The 16,799-nt window shown below is 42.0% G+C and overlaps 1 protein-coding gene across 16 annotated transcripts in view; it reads right to left on the reverse strand.

The window, feature by feature from the left end:
- Positions 1-16,799, reverse strand: part of caska (calcium/calmodulin-dependent serine protein kinase a) — a 175,464-nt gene that overhangs the window by 116,051 nt on the left and 42,614 nt on the right. For all 16 annotated transcript variants that reach the window (XM_014412508.4, XM_014412513.4, XM_014412516.4 and 13 more), the window contains exon 2: positions 1,850-1,962. In XM_014412508.4, coding sequence (XP_014267994.1) covers positions 1,850-1,962 — 113 coding nt within the window. The remainder of the gene's footprint in view (positions 1-1,849; positions 1,963-16,799) is intronic.

The following is a 16,799-nucleotide window of genomic DNA, read 5'->3' on the forward strand; positions in this document are numbered from 1 at the left end:
CTCCACCTCTCCTTCAGCCTGCGGGAGATATCCGATAAGACCTGCATGTTTTGTTTAGACTTTAGAATTTCCTGGACTGGAGCCACACTACATCAACACATTAAAGTAATAAATATGCCAATGATGCAAATAATGGATCCTGGACTACCTCACCGACCGACCACAGTATGTGAGGACTCAGGGCTGTGTGTCGGACAGGATCGTCTGCAGTACGGGGGCCCCACAGGGAACGGTTCTGGCTCCGTTCCTCTTCACCATCTACACTGCAGACTTCTCCCACAATTCCACCCAGTGCTTCCTGCAGAAGTTCTCTGATGACTCTGCAATAGTCGGCCTCATCACTGATGGGGACGACAAGGAGTACAGAGGTCTGACCCAAGACTTTGTGGACTGGTGCCAGCTGAACTACCTCCAGATCAACGCCAGTAAAACCAAGGAACTGGTGGTAGACTTCCGCAGGCACAAGCATTCTCCACTGCAACCACTGAACATCCAAGGTATGGACATTGAGGCTGTGGACAGCTACAGACGCCCTCTACAGGAAAGGGCAGAGCAGGCTGTACCTGCTGCGGAGACTCAGGTCGTTTGGAGTGGAGGGCCCACTCCTGAAGACCTTCTATGACTCTGTTGTGGCTTCTGCTATCTTTTATGGTGTGGTCTGCTGGGGCGGCAGCATCTCTGCTGGGGACAGGAAGAGACTGAACAGGGTGATCCGAAGGGCCAGCTCTGTTCTAGGATGCCCTCTGGACCCAGTGGAGGTGGTGAGTGACAGGAGAATGGCGGCTAAGCTGTCATCCCTGATGGACAACATCTCCCACCCCATGCAGCAGACTGTGACAGCACTGAGCAGCTCCTTCAGTGGGAGACTGCGGCACCCACGGTGTGGGACGGAGAGATTTCGCAGGTCTTTCCTCCCCACTGCTGTCAGACTCCATAATAAAGACTTTAACTGATCAAGCACACACATCCATACATATGCAATAATACTAAGTGCAATAATCCTTTCTGTCATCGTTGTATTTTTACTCAGTTGTATATAGTATTTGTATTTGTATTCTATTTTTATCTTATTGTATATTTATTTTATTTTATTCTACTGTATATAGTATTTTATTTTATTCTATTCTGTACAGCTGTGTACTGTATTTATTCTTATTGTATTCTAATTTTTGCCTCATAACTTTTGCACTGTCCACTTCCTGCTGTGACAAAACAAATTTCCCACGTGTGGGACTAATAAAGGTTATCTTATCTTATCTTATCTTATCTTATCTTAATGCTTTTTTTTTAAACATTTTTGTTACTTTAACAGTCACATGAACTATAAATTTACCATCTGAATCCACAAATCCAGTGTGAGCTAAAAATATGGTCAATGGTATGAAAATCGTGTTTCATTTGATTTGGAAAGTTTCACTAAAATCAAAGCTAAAGGCAGTGAACAGTGGAGACAGCACACGTCGTTCCTGAACAATCACTCTCAAGGTGCCCTCAGAATGGCTCAGTAATTAACTGCTTCAGCGGTAAAAGCCCAAAGACAACATCAGACGACTATGACTGAACTGGGAATCTCCCTGGTGTGGCTGTGAGCAACCAAGTGAATGAAAAGTAGGGCAGTGTTTAGAAGAGCAAGTGTGCTCAGAGGATTTGTTTGAAACAAAACAAACAAACAAACAAACAAAAAAAACTCACACACGCAAACAAGGGCGAGCATCTGACCTCTCCTCTGCATCAACTTTCAGTATTTAACAAAGCAAGGCAAATAAAAGCACTTACCTCCAGCTATACTGAGGAACAAGCCCAAACAGCAGAGAGTGACTAATGGGATGACAGAAAAGTGATCTCTTACCCTCTGTGCTGAGACCAGGGCTGGAGGTGAACTGGGCCACATCCACGATTTTGACAGCAAACTGCTGCCCCGTCTCTCTGTTGATGCATCTCCTCACCACACTGAAGGGACCCCTGAAGAACACATGGAGAAAAAAGGGAACACGTGGCTTGTTAACAAAAATCCATTAAGCGAACAAAAACTGGCACATGGTGGCAGCAGAAATAAGCTTCGTATTTCAAACACTGCTGCAATGAGCAGTGTCACTTTTCAGCGTGCACGGCAGGGCTGTCGCCACATCACATTTTCGATTCCCGACTATGTAACACACTTAAAACTTAGGTGGAAGTTGTGGCCCTGAGCTTGTGTTTGGCTACAAAGAAAAGGGGACTGTGGGCTGTCAACCTACATGCAGCCACTTGTGTACAGTCTTTGGAAAAGTAGCACCATTCTGCAGCCTGACAACCAGATATTGTGCACGTCTCTAATGGAGATTTATTAAAAAGCTGAGTTTGTCAGAAAACAGAATAACAGTGGGGCTTGCAACAAAAAGCATGCATGAGAAGCAGAGAGAACGGCTGCAGTGGACAAACAGTTTCACTTTATCTACAAGGAACTTCCTTTACAAATACAGCTCCTCTTCGTCTGAGGCTGAGCTAAAGATGCCACATACATATGGCTCTCCAGAGCACAGTGATGCACCTGCAGGCTACCAACAAAGATCCAGAGCTGGCACTCTGTGCTGAAGGAAACCTTGTTTTGGATTCCAGCAACTCTAGAGGGCAATGTCTGCTCTGTAGATACTAAATACTTACTTTATGCTGTGCCCAGGAGACAAAGGTAGCTTTTTTAAGTGAGTGCAGAAAACTGCAGTTGTTGTTACTGTGCAACTGAAAACACGGGATGTAAAACCAAAACCAGCAAAGTGAAGAGCTGAATACTCCAGAGAGGGGGGGCTTCAGAGTCATGTGATGAATCTCTGTGTTCATTACCGTGAGTGACCACATTATATACAAACAGTCATTTGATCCATGATTAATTTAAAAGTTTTCATGCCAGCTGCATTAAGGGGAAAGAAGGCTCCATTAAGCCCATGCCTCTATTGTGTCACATCAATTTTCTGCTAGTGAACTGTTACAAAATTATGTGATGACAAGCTCAAAGACTTAACAAAGGATGGGGTTTTTTTTGTTTTTAAAACACAAAAGAAATAAAATAGTGTTGAAATAGTAACCCCAGGGGAGTGTACTGAGTGCAGCAGAATATCAGTACATGCAATTAAGCCACAGCTGGACTATGGCTCTCATCGCTGAGGTCCACACCATGAATCATCCCTCCTGCAGAGCGTGTGCATCATCCGATTCAGTCACTGGGATAAACACAGGTCTACCACCGATGGTTCAGATTTAACAAGCCAGCAGGTCAGGGTTACAGTGCACTACAGCAGCAGGACACCGGCTAAATACAGCGCCTGGCTGCAGGTGCACTCACAGCGCCTGGGTAATAGGTTTGAAGTGACCCGGACACTGAAGAATAATGTGTATCGATGTGTGATTAAAAAGCGAACGTGTTGACAGCATAAGGTTTAGCAGCGGAGAGTGGAGGCAGATTCAAACACATGAAGCAATGAGTAAGAATGTATAAGAATAGTCATGGTGGAGCATAGTCCCATCCACGTTCTTTCTGTCTGATTACCCCTGAAAACTCTCCCCAGATGCACCAAGTTTAACAGGAGCACACAGTCGAGGTCCACTGACTGCTGTTAGTAAGGTGGTATTTAAAGGAGATGGAGGATGAGAAGTAATGAACTGGACTTTTAGACTGTGATGTAATCATATGTGTATGTACGTATAACCACACAGAGAGTGAGAAGCAGCATGAATTATGCTGATCTTCCATCAGGTTTTGCAGCAAAATGACGGAGGTGAGTGTTCTGCGCACACCTCCTTTATTAGTGGAGGTATGCAAATATATTTCTTCTCCTATCTGATGAGAATTGGGATTTAAAAAACAAAAAACTACCAACTGTGATTCCTTCTACATGCAAATTGTCCCCTTTTGTCTTCACTGTGGAACTAAATCAGAATAAAACATGTTTTTACTCAAAACTTTTTTTCCCTCTCTCGTTTAGAAGAATTTCTGCAGCTGGTAAATAGTCTAAATCTGGCATTTCTCATTAAAAGCAAAAAATAAATAAACATACAAACATCATCAAATAACTGTTGTTTTCCTTACAATAAATCTTTGTAGGTATATAGAGTGGATTTTAAGTATCATTGGACCTCTCCTTCAAGGTCAGTAGATTGATATGAATCTCAAAGTGATAATACTATACAGAGCTATTTAAAACTATGTTACTTGATGCCATTGTTTATACTGACACCATATAGGTGTCATATATAGGGGAATATAGCGGATGATATATGGGGATTCTAAATATTGCTTACTTTGGACCTTTGACCTCTTCTTCAAGGTCAAATAAGGTCAAACTTTCATGAAATGTCTCATCTTTCAAGCTACACTTAAAAGCATTTATGAATTGATACTGGTATATGGGGACTCTAAACATCACATTATAGTTTGCATCTAAATATCATGACAGATCTGACCTCTGACCTCACTTTTACATTTCAAATCTGTCTTTCTTTCAGGTTGACCTCACAATGTTTTCTATCGTTAAAGAAAGAAAATGAGCTGCCTAGTTAGAAATATACTGCAGTATAATATTAAATAATAAAATGAAGTTATTCATCCAGTTATTTACAGATCATACTTATTATCCATCACTTAAACCTTCAGAAGGTTTCTCTAATCCTGTACTTCTGTAATCTAAGTAGATATTTGACATGCATGAAAATTTACAAAATACTAAATGATTTCCTTGAAAGTGAATCCTGCCCAGAGAGTGAGCTGCCTTCACGGAGCTCTCAGATGTCTTCTTGTTTCAGTTGCATCTAAGGTTGCAGGATATCCTCAGTAATGTAGGAATAGGCCTGATTTTGTCATATTAAATAACTGAGATTGCAATACTGAGTATAATAACTATGATCAACAATGCTGTCATAATGAATCAGCCATACCGAACGCCATTTTTCTTAAAACCTGCTTGAATATTAATACCCAACTTTAGAATAGAGATTTTGAAAAATTGTCATCTTCCATCTGTTGCCTTGGTTACAATACCCCCAACTCAAGCTACTTTGAAAGCACATGTAAAGACGATCCACATATTAAAAAAAAAAAAAACTATAAGTAAACAAAAAACAAAACATGGCTTGAGAGCCAGTCTGAAGTTGACTGGATAAAAATGACAGCTCACTGCTGAGCACCACCGCATGTTTTTGTGGCTTTTGATCTTTTCCACACTGTCCTGTGGGTGAACTGGGAAATGCAATAGTCAGCTGGGTTCACTAGAAGAGCAGCTTTTAACTAGCGACACTGCTACCCTCCAGTATGACTCTCACTACCTGCAGCAGCCTTCTGTGAATTACACATCCCACAGCAAATTGCACTCAGCACAGCCTCAGCAGTAATGTGAAAACTCCCATTTCACAGCTAAACAACACGCTGTCTCTGCAGCAGGCACCACCGGGGCGGCTGGCTAAGGTCTGAACGCAAGCGGTGCTGCTCCAGTTTTTCTGTCTGTGTGTATGTGTTTGTGTGTGTTCACACAAGTGGGTGAAGAAGAGTGTGAGTCTCTGTGCACAAACACAGACTGGCTGAACAGATGGTGATCAAGCTAAAGCAGCTTAGCGTCAGAAGGGTGAGGTAGGACGGCACGGCGCCCAAACATGCAGACACACACACACACACACACACACTTCCATTTCTGTGCACGCAAGCGGTGTAAACATAGATCAAACTGAGACTGAAATAAACACCATGAGCAGTGTTGCTGAATAAACCGCCGCTTTGACCTGAATGATTGTACAATGTTTATATGCTCGGTGCACGCATGCAGCATGCTCACACACACACACACACACACACACACACACACACACACACACACACACCACCAGGTTTAGTGAACAGAAACATTCCTCAGTTTCTTTTTCCCTTCAACATCCCATGATAGTCATTTATTTTATAGGGAGCTTCTAAATGAAATTAAGCAAGACACACGAGGTGCGAGGTGGTAAATTCCACATTCACTTGTTAAAATCCATGTGTTTGCCCATCACTATATTCACTTATCTGCTGATGACTGATAGTTTTAATTAGAAAGATGCACCATTTGTGATTAGCCTGTTCGCCCTAAAGAAGCAAAGTGTCAGTCTAATTATTTAATATAAAAACTGTTCACTGCTTTCCTAACTGTCAGCGTACAGGGTGTACTGAAAGAGAGGACAGAATGACACATAAGATGATGGCTTTCTTCCAGCTTTTTTCTAAAGCTTTTTGGACTGAAAGGAACTGACTGGCTCTGTGGGGAAATCTACCTTTCCAACTAAAAGCTAACAACAGCTCGCAAACAATGAATTCCTCCATTTCTGGAAGTTTGGCACACTGCATTTGAGTTTCAACTTTGTTGGACCAGGTGCACCAAGTCCAAAAAAAAAAAGACAATTCATTAGTAATGCAGCTGGGATCTCCTCGTCTGCCTTATCGTCCCCCCGCGCCACAGTCCAGTCACTTCACCTCTGCCCCACCCGCCTCTGCAAGCAGCGCCTCAAATGTCAAGACTCGCTCAAGGCTGCGCTCTACACAGCCACGAACGAGAGGCCCCAGAGGAGCCGGGACAAAAACAAGCGAGAACACGGGAGGAGGAGGTGAGATGGGACGTCATGTGATTTAAAAAAAAAAAAGAAAAAGAAAAAAAGAAAAAAAGAAAGAAAAGAAAAAAGCTCACTTGAGGAAATATAAAAATAACATGAACTGGGAAAAACGTCCCAAGAGGACCAGGAAAACACAAGGAAGTGACCCTGATCTTCAGCCATCACGTTCTAATCATTTCATCTCTTTCATCAACTCCAGCTGTTTGTGTCATGCCCTGCTTTGCTCAAATATACACTTCATCAGACGCAAGCAGAGCTCAAAAACAGTGCAGGAGCATCTTCATGTTTTATCACAACTAAGCTGCAGACAGTTTTGTCAAATGCAGTCCACTCTGAGAATTCATTTAATATCATCACTTCACAATTACAGCTGAAATTAGCTGTACATTCAACCATTAGTCAGCTGACAGAAAATTAAACAGTAATTAGGGATTGACGTTTAAAGACTTGAACATTTTCAGTGATTGGCTTCAGCCTTTCAGCCGTGTACTTGCTTTGGGTTTAAAATTGAGACTCATGATAGGACGAATCTGAACGTTACCCAGAAGTGCCACAGCAGGAGACGTAATGTACTTGCGCTTAGCCTGTTAGCTCTGGAGGTCTATTTAATTATAAGCAGCAGCTTGTATCCTCCACTGGTGTCTATAAATGATGCATTCAGGTGCAGGGCTCACGATCCAGTTGGCAAAAGTCACTACTTTTTACTTTAAAGCTACTGTTCCCTTTCTGCCAATCCTGACATGTGTGCAATGTGACGATGCTCCATTTCCATGTGCCTCCACACCATGTTCACAGTAGGTGACTGTGGGACAGCTGCCATTCTAATAACTATGTGACTACATGACCATCAGGCCCTCACTCTACCCCATGTTTATGTCGCAGGTTCACTTTGGTGGAACAGCTGATATCTCTGAAGTGTGAAATTCACCTTTGAATGACTTAACTACTCTCATGTGTACTACTACTGGTAGATATTCATATTAAACATGAACACAGTTTCAAATAAAGAGTTCCACATATATAGACATAGCTCATCCATTGGCTTTGAACTACAGACGGCTGAAGTGGCGGAACAGGGTGTCTTGGAAGAAGTCAAACTGCACATGGAGGAGACATTCTGGCTCTGAATGGGGCTCAGCTGCACGCAGTGTCAGGCATTATGGCTCTGAACAGAAGTCAGCTGCACATGGGCTATTCTGATGATTCCTGCACTTTATCCACCCTCATTGAAATAACAGGAAGAGGATGAGAGCGAAGGGGGGAGGTGGTGTCGAGACAGAAAGAAGAGAAGCATGGACAGGAAGAGGAGAGGAAAAGTGAGAGGGTGAGGATGCCACCTTTATTCATTTGTAACACAGCGTTTTCAGTAAAGTATTTACTGAAACATGCTTTACATGAAGTCCCATTAGATACCAGTACACTAGAATATATGGAGGACAGGTTCAACAAGGTCACTCAAATGTAATTACAGCAATATGTTGTTTTGGTTTTCCCTGCATTTATGATTCATCATCTCATTATCAATTAGTATTTACACACAGTGGGTTCCTCAGGGTCACAACATGTTGTTTACCCACTTATCAGATTATAGTGATGATTACTGCAGCTGAAAATGTAACTCTTACCTTTTAAAAGATGAGCAACTACGTATGCAAAGCTTTGGCAGAGCCATTTATTTTTGTTATGGGACTAAGCCAGTAAAAACAGATGCTATAAGAACCACGTTCAAAAATAAATCAATGTCATTATGCTGACACCCAGCTCTGTGTATTTATCTTGGACTCCACCAGAGTAGCACTGCATGATTCACAGTTAAAAATGATTATTGTTTATGTTATTCTGGGTCTTAATGCAGCCCCCTCAGTTCAGCTTCTGTTTACAACAAGCCTTTTAGCTTCCTTTCCCCTTTCTTTAAATCAGCTGTCTTCTGATTGGATGCCCCTCATTAAAAGGTTTGGACAGTAGGTCCACAGCTCACTGTCACACCCGAGTGTCTGGATAACCGTAATAGGGGCGTCGTCTGTCTGTACATACACTCAAGAGTATGAAGGAAAAAAATCTGAAACAGTGTATTTAGCTTGGCTCACAGGGAATACGTGTACATACACTGACCCCAATATTTCAAACTTTGGCAATGTTTCATATAACCCTCATTTTAACTGTGTGTATGTTAGAGAATTGTAAAAAACAAAAAACCCCAGAATAGTTCAAGTTTAAAATCTAATTTGAAAACAATTAGCTTAACGTAGGATTTTTGCATTGCATTGTATTCGAACACAGGCATGACGTAATGACACTGAGTAGGTGAAATGCTTATTGGCTCAAAAAATGGCAGAACAGGAGAGGGGAGTGAGAACGAACAAAAACAACAACAAAAAAAAACAAAACAGACTGAAATGGGAAAACATTTATTGTTGGTTTCACTTTACCACAAGCTGATCAGAACAATCCAAAGCTTAAAAAAATAAGTTACCAGTTGTTCAACACATTTTGAACACTGCCTCCTGATGACAGTCAGCAGCTACAGATGAGGATGAGAATCACCAGCCAGACAAACACAAAAAGTTACACAGTAAAAAAGAAAACCAGGAAAACAAATTGTTCAATTGCTCATTAACACAAATATCTAAGCAGGCGATCACATGGCAGTAATTCACTGCATTTGAGCATAAGAGATCAACACGACCTGCTTCAAAGGCATAAAAATGAAGAATAAGGCTGATTTAAGTGACTTTAAACATAGCGTGGTTGTTGATGCCAGACGGGCAGGGTTGAGTTTTCAAAAAGTGCTTAACTACTGGGGTTTTCCTACATAGCCATCTGAAGGGTTTACAAAGAACAGACCAAAAAGGAAAATATCCAGTGAGGTGCAGTTCTCTGGGAAAATTTGCCTTTATACTGTAAAAGAAAGCTTAGCCAACAAATCCAAAGCTTATCGGGGTTAAATTCACTGTGTAAGGTTGCCCAACTGTGTTCAAATAGAGCTGTAGCACATGAGCTAAAGTGAAAGAGAAAGTGGGTTAACTAGATGCGGGGGCGAGCAAAGGGAATTGGCTCCAAACATGTGTGACCTTTAGTCCCACAGTTCACAGCCATAAGCACTTAATGACTGTACAACAGCTCCCGACCTTTAATCCCTGCACTTCAGCTGACCTCACAGGTAGCCCGGAGTCTTACTCTGCTCATACAATAACTGACTGAGTGAGAGGATGAGGGGGAAAAGCCTTGGAACAGAGAAACATTCACTGCAATCCAACTCAGGGTAACCATGGAAAATTTACTGCAACATCAAAAAGATAGGGTGCCCTATATTGCACACCATCCATCTGCATCTTTGTGTGTGTGTTACTGTAATAAAAGGTGATTTGTACTCTGCCCCGACTTCATATAGTGCATCAATCACCCTGTGTCTTATTCTGTAAGTGTCACCAGCTTTACAACACACACAAGTTTACGGCATCACTTACACCCAACTCTAACCTGTCATGTGTGCATGTCAGTCAGGCAGGTCACTGGAAGCAGCAAAAGAGGAAGTAGCACTAAGCTGCTTTAAACTGGGCTGCTCTTCTCAGCTGGAGATGACAGTCACATTCTCTCGCGTTATTAGATTAGCCTGCCACTTCTAGCGTGTCGATTCATGTTTCAGCTGACTGATCTGTTTCCCAAAAATCAGCACAAATAATGTGAATACAGCTAAATAATGCCATCGTCAGACAAAGTAGAACCAGCCTGTGTATTCCTGCAAAGGTATAGAATCACATCCTTATTCGCACAAAAGCCTGATCTGAGGAGAATGAAGAGGAACTGAAAAGCTTAGGACTGGATCTGACTTCATGTTATCAGGAGCCATAATGAAACGTCAGCCTGGGGGAAACATTAAAGAGAATCGACAGTAAATGAATGTCATTAGCATGTTTACACCTCCCACAGAGCCGCGGGAGAGGGGCAAGTCAGAGAGATAAGTGAGAGGGAGTGGCACACAAAGACGCAGGCATGTGTCTGAGAAATCCCATGTACTGTTAAAGGCCTGCCAGTGATGATGACTGTAAAGTAACGCACTCAGTGGGGGGTTTTTTGGATTGGAAACTGTGACGCACGCTGTGACCTACAGCTGAGGCCTGCATGGAACAATCATATGCTGGTCATTCTGCAGGCAAATGCAAAGTAGCAGAAAACAAAACAAAAACTTTGAAAGTAATTCAAATCAGTTGTATTTATACAGCGTTGATTCACAACAGCAGTTGCCTGAAGGCATGTGAGGTAAACTTCCAAAACCCACAGACCGATGAGTAGCGCTTGGTGACAGTGGGAAGGAAAAACTGCTCAGTTGCGATTCAGTACTGACAGGTTGGACACTATGGTCTGCGTCCATACTAGAAATGATTCGCTCGTCGCATGAGGCTTTGCAGCTGATGGCCGACTGCTTGCAAACATTCCAGGCTCCAGTCGTTGAGGTAACCAAATGGATTTTCTACCCGGTCAAATCTCGGTGGTATTCTTCACTTTTGCCTGGAGGTTGAGAAAAGTTTATGTCAAGGCCCTGCCCACTTCTCGTTGCCAGTCCTCATTTCACCTGCAGTGACTTGAAGTCACCTAATGTTGTTCACCTTGTATGTGCACAGTGAAAGTGGAGCTGCCGACTAAAGCTAAAGAACCACTCCATACAGGACCTGCTGCAGCTCGTAAACTGGGTCATGTGCTGCTAACTGAAGCTCATTGACTCTGTAGAACAGACCAGGGACCACCATCTCATTACCCACAGTTCAAGACAGTGGAATTTGAGTCCAATGAGGGGATGAGGAACTGATTAGCAACTACTATTGCTCCATTATCAGTTTATCTAAGAAACTGTGTGAAGTACTTTCTCCATTTCTGTGGGAAACGTGGAAATGGGAAAGCAATAATGTTTTTGCAAAGTCTGCCGTGTGACAGCCACTAATCCATTTTTGGCACTCATATCTGTCTTTCTGTTTGAACCTGGTATTCTCTTGCTTCTCTGTCAAATCCCTTTGTTGACCCTCTTTTAGGGTTCAGGATAGTTTCCATCAGATAATTCAGCATGTAAGCCCAATGGCTTTGTCTCATTAGTTCTGATTGCTTTTTTGAAAGTAAATTTTTCTTCATAAAAAATTTACGGTAATTTCAAACTTAGAAACTTGAAATTAAAAACTTATTGTAAATGACAACTCACAGCGTTGCTGCAATGTCTATCCAGACCACAGGGACCACGGTATGAAGGATTAACCCCTTTATTGTCTGGGCTCGGCAGCAGGGATACTACTCAATATTTATACTGAACCTTTTAACAGCAATTAAATCAGCAATTATCAGTATATAGCATAGTATCATGATATTTTGCATGGTGATATTGTATCGATACAGGGATACCAAATCTAAATCATTTCATATTTTTTAAGTAAATTAAAACAGTCTGGGAATACTATAAACAAGAGGGCTCACTTTGTCTGATAGGAGGCAAAGCTTCTGCAAACAGTCGCAGTCTGACTCAGACTGACTGCAATCACTCTCAGAGAGCCTGTCAAAGGTCTGTACATAATTGCGGTGTAATTTATAAAGAGAACTTGCTAACATGTTGCCATCAGTCTGAATGAGGCTGTCAATAAGCCCAAGTCGAGGGGGCTCGACTCACTTGGCTGCTAGCTGGTTGCATTCTGGTTAAATTTCTGAAGAACAGGAAGGTTGATGAGCGCGAATGTGATGTGAATTTCTGACTGACTGGAAACATTTATGGCAGATTTTAGTGACGTGTGTGTTGGTATGCTTGACAATCTCACTTAGCAGCAAAAAAAAAAAGAAAAAAGAAAAAGAAAAAAAGAATTGATTTCACATGATTTTCAGTTCCATATCATGATAATATTGTATTGTGGGATGTCTGGTGATTAGGGCCTCTACTTTTATCTGTTCTTTGAAGATTTGTTTTCCTGTTAGTTACCATGTTTTTACAAAAAAGGCTGGTCAACAGATAAATGAGATGAAGACCGTGTTAGCTGAAAGGCAAGATGGTCATGAGAAATTATTCTCCAAGGAATCTGATGCCAAGCTATGAGAAACCAGATTGACTGGCCATCCAATTATTCTCCCCAGTCGTTCCATCCTGGAAAACCAAAGAGTGGTCCCCCTTGATGCTGGGGGAATTGTTAAACAGCATGTAATTGACAGCTTAGCCAGTCAGATGCTTCAGCTGCCGCTAGCAAGGTTTCAGACAGCCTTCACTCAGCTGCCGCCGGGGCATTTGATCCTGATAAAAAGAAGTTATGGTAAAGCGATAAAAAAAAATTGGAGCAAAAACAGCGTACATGAGACACTAATGCAGCTAAGTACAATGGGGACGTAGAACAGAGGCACTGGTGGTGTGTTGTGAGAAAACTCCTGAGTCTGCAGTTTAAGGTGAACAAAGCAGAGGCACAGCAAACATTAAAAGAAAGAAAAAAATACAAGTCCCCACCTCTCACAAAGCAAGGGAGGTACAAAAACAAAGAAAACAAGAAAGCTGCGGAATGCAAATATCCCGAGAGAAAAAGGTATAACCTGAGGGCGGATGCAACGACAGATTATGTGTGAATAATCGGGATGGTAATGATTTCTCTTCAGTTGTTAGGGACAAGCCTCTCAAAAGCAGTGAAGAATAATTATTTACAGAATAACCACTGACCTATATCTCACACAGGAGTTAGCACATAATATTTGCCAGCTCGTGCTCTGTCTGTTATACTGTATAGGTGACTGTGGGCTTGGGGATTGGTTTAGGGAATATTAGAAACACTACAGTGCTAATGAGCAAGTTTATTTACTCGAGTCACAAAATTGTTTAAAGGAGGGTATTACATTGCACATTTTCAGACATATCCTCCACTGTAGTGCTTTACCATGAACCTTATGAAGATTAATGATCTGGCATGACTGTGCAAAAAGTTGATTCTAACCTTTCAGCATATTCTAAATCAAGCAATCAGAGAGGAAATTGGATTCCTGCACCTCCTCCTCTACACTCTGTTTTTAGGCATTAGTAAATCTAGTTGGGGAAAGAAGATTTTGGCCAGTCGCAGGTCTTCTCCAAAAAAGTTGACGTGTGATGGCAAGTCTGATACAATGGCAGAAAATCATGCAGGTACCCTTGATATTTCAACACCAGCAACAACTGCCTACTTGGTTTATAAAAAGCAGAATGTCTGCAAAATATTAAAAATAAATAAATAAATAAATAAATCTACACAGTGCGAGAGTACTCTACATTTATAACATTTCAATTTTACCCTTACGGCCTTCAGACTGGAATTTCCAATGCGGATTAAAGCCATTATATCTATATATGCTGTATTAGACCACGAACTAGCAGAAGCAGTCTAGAAGCTCATGGATTTGCTGTAGTAAAATGCCAGTGAAGTCTGGTGGCTTTGCAGACGTCACAGATGGATGTAACGGCCTCTCTGATCACAGGGTAAACTGGTGAAAGTATTCTCATTGCACTGTACAACTGGGCCTCTTTTTAAATATGGCTAGAATTCATTTTGCTACTGACCCCATCTATGGCGCCACATTTCTTAGCTTCCCTGCTGCTCCTACTGTCTGCTCCTCCAAATTGGGGGCACCATCAACTGTAGGCAACACACTGACTATGTTAAGTACCTCATACAACCCCACTTCAAAGAATCCTCCCCACCGCCCCTCCTGCCCAGCATGATGATTTCATTTCACTGGTGATATGATAAAGAGAAACAGAGAGAGAGCCTGATGAATGGGAGCAGAAGTCTGATGTGCCTTTAAGGCCTCTTAAGATAACTTTTCTTCAGCATTTTAAGCACTTTATGTTAAAATGACACAGATAAGCCATCTTATTGAAAGAGTTCCTTCCCCCTGTTCCCTCCTAATCTGCCTCACATCCTGAAGAAAGCATCATGATACAATAAAGAGCGTGCAGGTGGGAAGCCACTGCTCTAATGACTTTGCCTCTTATTTTAAGACCTTATTACCAGCTCCTCTGCCTAGTTACAGCTTAACCAAGTTAACTAAGATGGACTTTTTTTAAAATCCAAAATAAAACATGCTTAGTTCATCACCTGTGATATAAGCACACTGGTGTCCTGACTACAGTTCAATTATAGCTTTGTAAGGCACCTGTGCAGCGGCCAACTAGGGACAGATGATTTGTTTAAATTCCCTAGCTAACGACTAGCTGGCTAAAGCAATGTGGTTAAATGTTCAATGTTAGCTCTAAGATGACATGGTGCCTCACTGTGATGGGAAGCTGTGGAAACAAAGACAGAGGGCAGTCATATGAAATAGCACGCTTCTGAAATGCTTTGATCTCCAACATGATGACATGCCTGCAAAGCTGACCCATGCATACCCATGCTGGTCCACACTGTCTGCACTGCCCAAAAAGTTCTAAAGAATGGTTACACTTCTCTTTTTTTCCTGTTATGAGGCGACACTGAATTTCTCTGTGTATGTTGACAGAGGAGGGACGGTTCAAGTGTTTCTTGACATCGTATTCAGTTGACTCCCATGATGCAGCTGTAAAAATGTAGGTTGCTCTGCCTTGCACAAAATAATTATCCACCCTGATATCGCTGATGGTTTAAGCTGAATAGGATGCAGACTTCCGCTAGGCATGAGCAGCTGAGTGAGACAAGAACGCTAATGAACAGTTGTTGAAAATCAAAGCTTTGCTGAATATGTTCTGACGCACGCATGCACGCACACACACACGCACACACACACACACACACACACGCACGCATACACACAGCAACTCACAGCACAACTGCGTCTCTGATCATAGCTGGGTGTCCATGGTCTCCATGTTGGAGTAGCTACCAATAATGCAACAAGTGAGTACTGCTGTGTGCTGCCGACGATCACTTCAAGTGGATTCAGCATCACTACAAATTCAATTAAATTTTATTTCCTAGCATCCACCCAGGAGCTCCAGAGTACAGACACAGGGAAATGGCAAAGTGTGCAGAAGAACAACAGAGAGTGAGGAGTGCAGCAGTTAGAGGAAAGTGTAGCCAGATGGAGCGTGACAGGAAGGGAATGAAAAGAGGGGAAAAAAGGTTTAAAAAAAAAAGAAAAAAAAAAGAAAGAAATCAAGAAATTGCACCTATACATCCACATCTTCCTCTAACTGTACTCCTGCTGTCATCTCTCCCTCCTGTCTGTGTCAGAGTGGGTATGTAAGGAAGTAGAGCTGGGCAGCTTATTTAGCCTCCCATGAGGACTAGGCAGAAGCCTGGACATGCCAGCACCTGAATGCTCACTCACAGTCCACACACACACACACACACACACACACACACACACACACACACACACACACACACACACACACACACACACACACACACACACACACCAGCACAGGTGACAGGCTTTCCTGAAGACCCCCTCTCAGAGAGGCTAGTCAGAGGGTGTGATATACTTGTGTGCTCGATGTACTCATGCAGTGCCAGGAGTAGTAGCAGGCCACTGGGCTTAGATAAATTGCATTTGAGGTAAGAGGCCAAGGAACATTCCCCACAACAATGACGTAATATTTCAGTGTGTTTTCTGATGTGTGATGTAATGATAGTTGGTGAATGTACGGGGCTTTGCTGTAGAAAAAGGTACAAGTGAATGCAGCCTGGACTCGATCATGTTTATTCTAGCAGTGCTCCGTATCAGTTATGAATATTCCTGATATCAGGGAGCTGTATTTTGTTAATTCTCCAGGTGCTGGATCCATTTCTACAACTCCCATCTGATTTCCATCTTTCTTTCATAAAAGGACATGTGTATTTTTCAGCCCTGAAATTTGTATGTGGGGAAAAATGTACTCTAAGTGCCAATAATCTAGAAAATATTCACATGTAAACATTAGCATATTTAATAAACTGATGACAAAGTTATTAAACAACAATCAGCTGACTCTTCATAGTGTCAGCAATTTTAGTACAATATTTTTTGCCCCTTTGGGAAACTGAAAAATAAAATAAAATACTGCAATAAGAACTATAAACATGATTAGGAACTGACACTTTTGCAGATTACTGGTTATTGTAATGCATTGTCAGGAAGCCAAAAACAATTGCCGTTTATTCTAAACCCTTTATTTATTAGTGTGTCATCATGGTGATGCAGGTGTGGAAAGTATGGTGTACACTACGGTGCAGGTTAACTACATCTGGAGAGAA

Source organism: Maylandia zebra, linkage group LG16 (genome assembly GCF_041146795.1).
Source record: "Maylandia zebra isolate NMK-2024a linkage group LG16, Mzebra_GT3a, whole genome shotgun sequence".
In the NCBI taxonomy this organism is placed as follows: Eukaryota; Metazoa; Chordata; class Actinopteri; order Cichliformes; family Cichlidae; genus Maylandia; species Maylandia zebra.